The 2500-nt window shown below is 41.6% G+C and overlaps 1 protein-coding gene across 1 annotated transcript in view; it reads right to left on the bottom strand.

Moving 5' to 3' along the window:
* Positions 1-36: 36 nt before the first annotated feature.
* The window catches only part of LOC119577530, a 3096-nt gene continuing 632 nt past the window's right edge, over positions 37-2500 (bottom strand). Inside the window, exons 3-5 of the mRNA XM_037925125.1 lie at positions 710-749; positions 403-578; positions 37-237 (exon numbers count right to left, since the gene is read on the bottom strand). Of these exons, the coding sequence (XP_037781053.1) occupies positions 37-237; positions 403-578; positions 710-749 (417 nt within the window). The remainder of the gene's footprint in view (positions 238-402; positions 579-709; positions 750-2500) is intronic.

A 2500-nucleotide genomic window follows, 5' to 3' on the forward strand; every position in this document is an offset into this window, starting at 1 on the left:
AACCTGAAAAAAATTTAAGTAAGTAACTGCATATTTTCAAGTATAGCTGGATGATCCCATTTTTATTCTAACAGACTGGTGTTGGTTGGAGACGCAGTCCAAATAGACGACGGAAGAGAGTTGCAGGACGGAGGCAGAAGCGGACGCCGTTGAGGACAGCTCCTCCTCCAGACCCAGCATGTTGGTCGCCTCTTCCATAAGTGCTTGGGGCGTGGAACCTACCTCGACTTGGGCACCCTATATTAAGCATTACCAACTCGTTATTTCCACTTATCTTAGTATGAAAATATATTAAAAAGTCAATCATATGCTTCTACTCATACAATTTTTATAGAAATTATATACTACGAAAATGGCATTATAAATCTAAATTTCAGTTCTGCGACATTTATGTTTGTTGACCTCTCGGTGCAGTGGCACGCCGTTCTTGTACCACGTAAGGACAGAGCCTGTGGGGGCGACCACCTCACACTGAAGGCGAGCGTCCTGACCACGCCGAACACCCGCCACCCGCGGTGAGCACTCACTCGTCCACAGCACTTCGTCCCGCTCTTCCTCGCTCACCGCCTCACTCCTCTCTGTAGGTAATTATCATGAGAGCCTTTGCACATGAATTTTGTTTGATTTAATAACAATAGTTACAAATGTTCTTTCATGTGAGATCCATAAGAACTACAGAACAGACATGTACATGAATAATATAACTTACTTGCTTCTAATTTCAAAGTCGACTGGTCAAAGATGTTGATCTAAAAAAAGAAAAAAACTATTCTGTCAAGTATATTTACGTGTCGATTCTATTTACACGGAAAAATCTCGAATGCGTCCTCGTACAAAAACTGACAATATGTAATCATGTAAATAGCGATGTACTCGTATTCTCAGCAGGTGTTGCTGAGGTGCATGGTCACTGTACATATACAGTTACATCTTTATTCAACTGAAAGATAATCTCTTAACACACATAATCACCAGACAATCAACATCCAAGAAATTAGTTCATCTTTAGTTGAAATCTAGTGCTTGTTTACCTATAGCTAACATCATTGGCACATTAAGAATTCAAACTACATATTTTCCTTTCTTGATAAACTTTTTTAATAGATTAATTAGATTAATGTCACTTTGCATATCATCTACAGGTGACTTAACGACATACTCTGCCTACCAAATACCCTTCAGGTCCTTACCCTCCTCCAAGGTGAATAGTTGATATTTAGTTATGGAAAAAATCCTATTCCGCCATATAGGGACCATCAACCTTCAGTCACTCTTCCCAGGTGGCATAAGCGTAACACGGCCTATTTTTATTACTATCCAGTAGTCGGATGGCCTGGGTTTCGCCTATGTCACCCAGTAGTTGTGCACTTTGTGAAGCTTGAAATCGGTTGTAGATAGAATAGCTATGGTGTACTGTATAGGGTAAATCGTGAATAAAAGAATATATGAGGAGGAAAATGGTGGGGGGAAATTTGAAACAAAACTGATATTATGTTCATTCTCTAAGAGAAGGATATGCATTTGGCTGCTAAGTTAGCTTAACAAGAGAGATCAACGTCGCGTGTTTTGGGCAGGTCACCTGGTCTGATGGGTTGTAAACAGCGGCACTGTAATATGTAGTGAATTAGGTGCTCTGATGTTACCTCCTGGCAATGCGGGCAATCTCGTGGGACTCTCATCTATTTCCCAGTTGCATCTGTATCCCGGTCGCAATCTGTGTATGAAAACAGCGTCCCTTCGTGATAAAGACTTTGAGATAGTAACCCTACTCGTAATCTGATGCTGCCTTATACCAACGTGCAGAAGGTGATCCTACTAAAAACGCAAACTAGATGTATCCGTGAGATCTGGTAGGTGGTACGTTTAGGTAAAAGCTTTATCTGGTTGATACTGGGCTTGACGTTGCTGAAAGTGCAAAAGTCTTGTGTTAGCCTTTGCTACTATGTCTGCCTGGTCATTTTATGGTTTTGCCAACATGGCTTGGTATCCAGATGAACTTTATGGACTTGCACTGTGTAGTTAACTGGTGTAACATGAAAATAATTCCCGTTATATATTATCATGATGACTGGATCGTTGCAAAGTATATAGAGCTGAGAGTCAATCAGAGAAATGGCAGATGTTGGACTGACTGAGACAACTCTGCCTGTAAGGCTGATGCGCCACTGCTGATTTTCCTGCTATATACATAGTCATTGTAGGTAATTGCAGATCCTGCCTCTCCAGACTGTTGGTTGATAGAGCCATTCGTAAAGACGGCAGCTGTGTCGGTGTGACTGACCGGGGAGAGACACTTATTTCTGGCTCTGGTGAAATCCGTCTGTGAGCAATCTTGGCATATGGAAGTGTATACAAGACAAAGGAAACTGGAAGCGGGTCCCATGGTGGACGTGGACTGAACTGTCTGTATGGAGCATCAACTCCTCTGGTTTTAATTATGGGAAACAGGTCTAGTGTCACTATAGAATTTTAGATCTCAAAATGCCACCTGAATCTTGGA

This window comes from Penaeus monodon, chromosome 10, assembly GCF_015228065.2.
Source record: "Penaeus monodon isolate SGIC_2016 chromosome 10, NSTDA_Pmon_1, whole genome shotgun sequence".
Lineage (NCBI taxonomy): Eukaryota > Metazoa > Arthropoda > Malacostraca > Decapoda > Penaeidae > Penaeus > Penaeus monodon.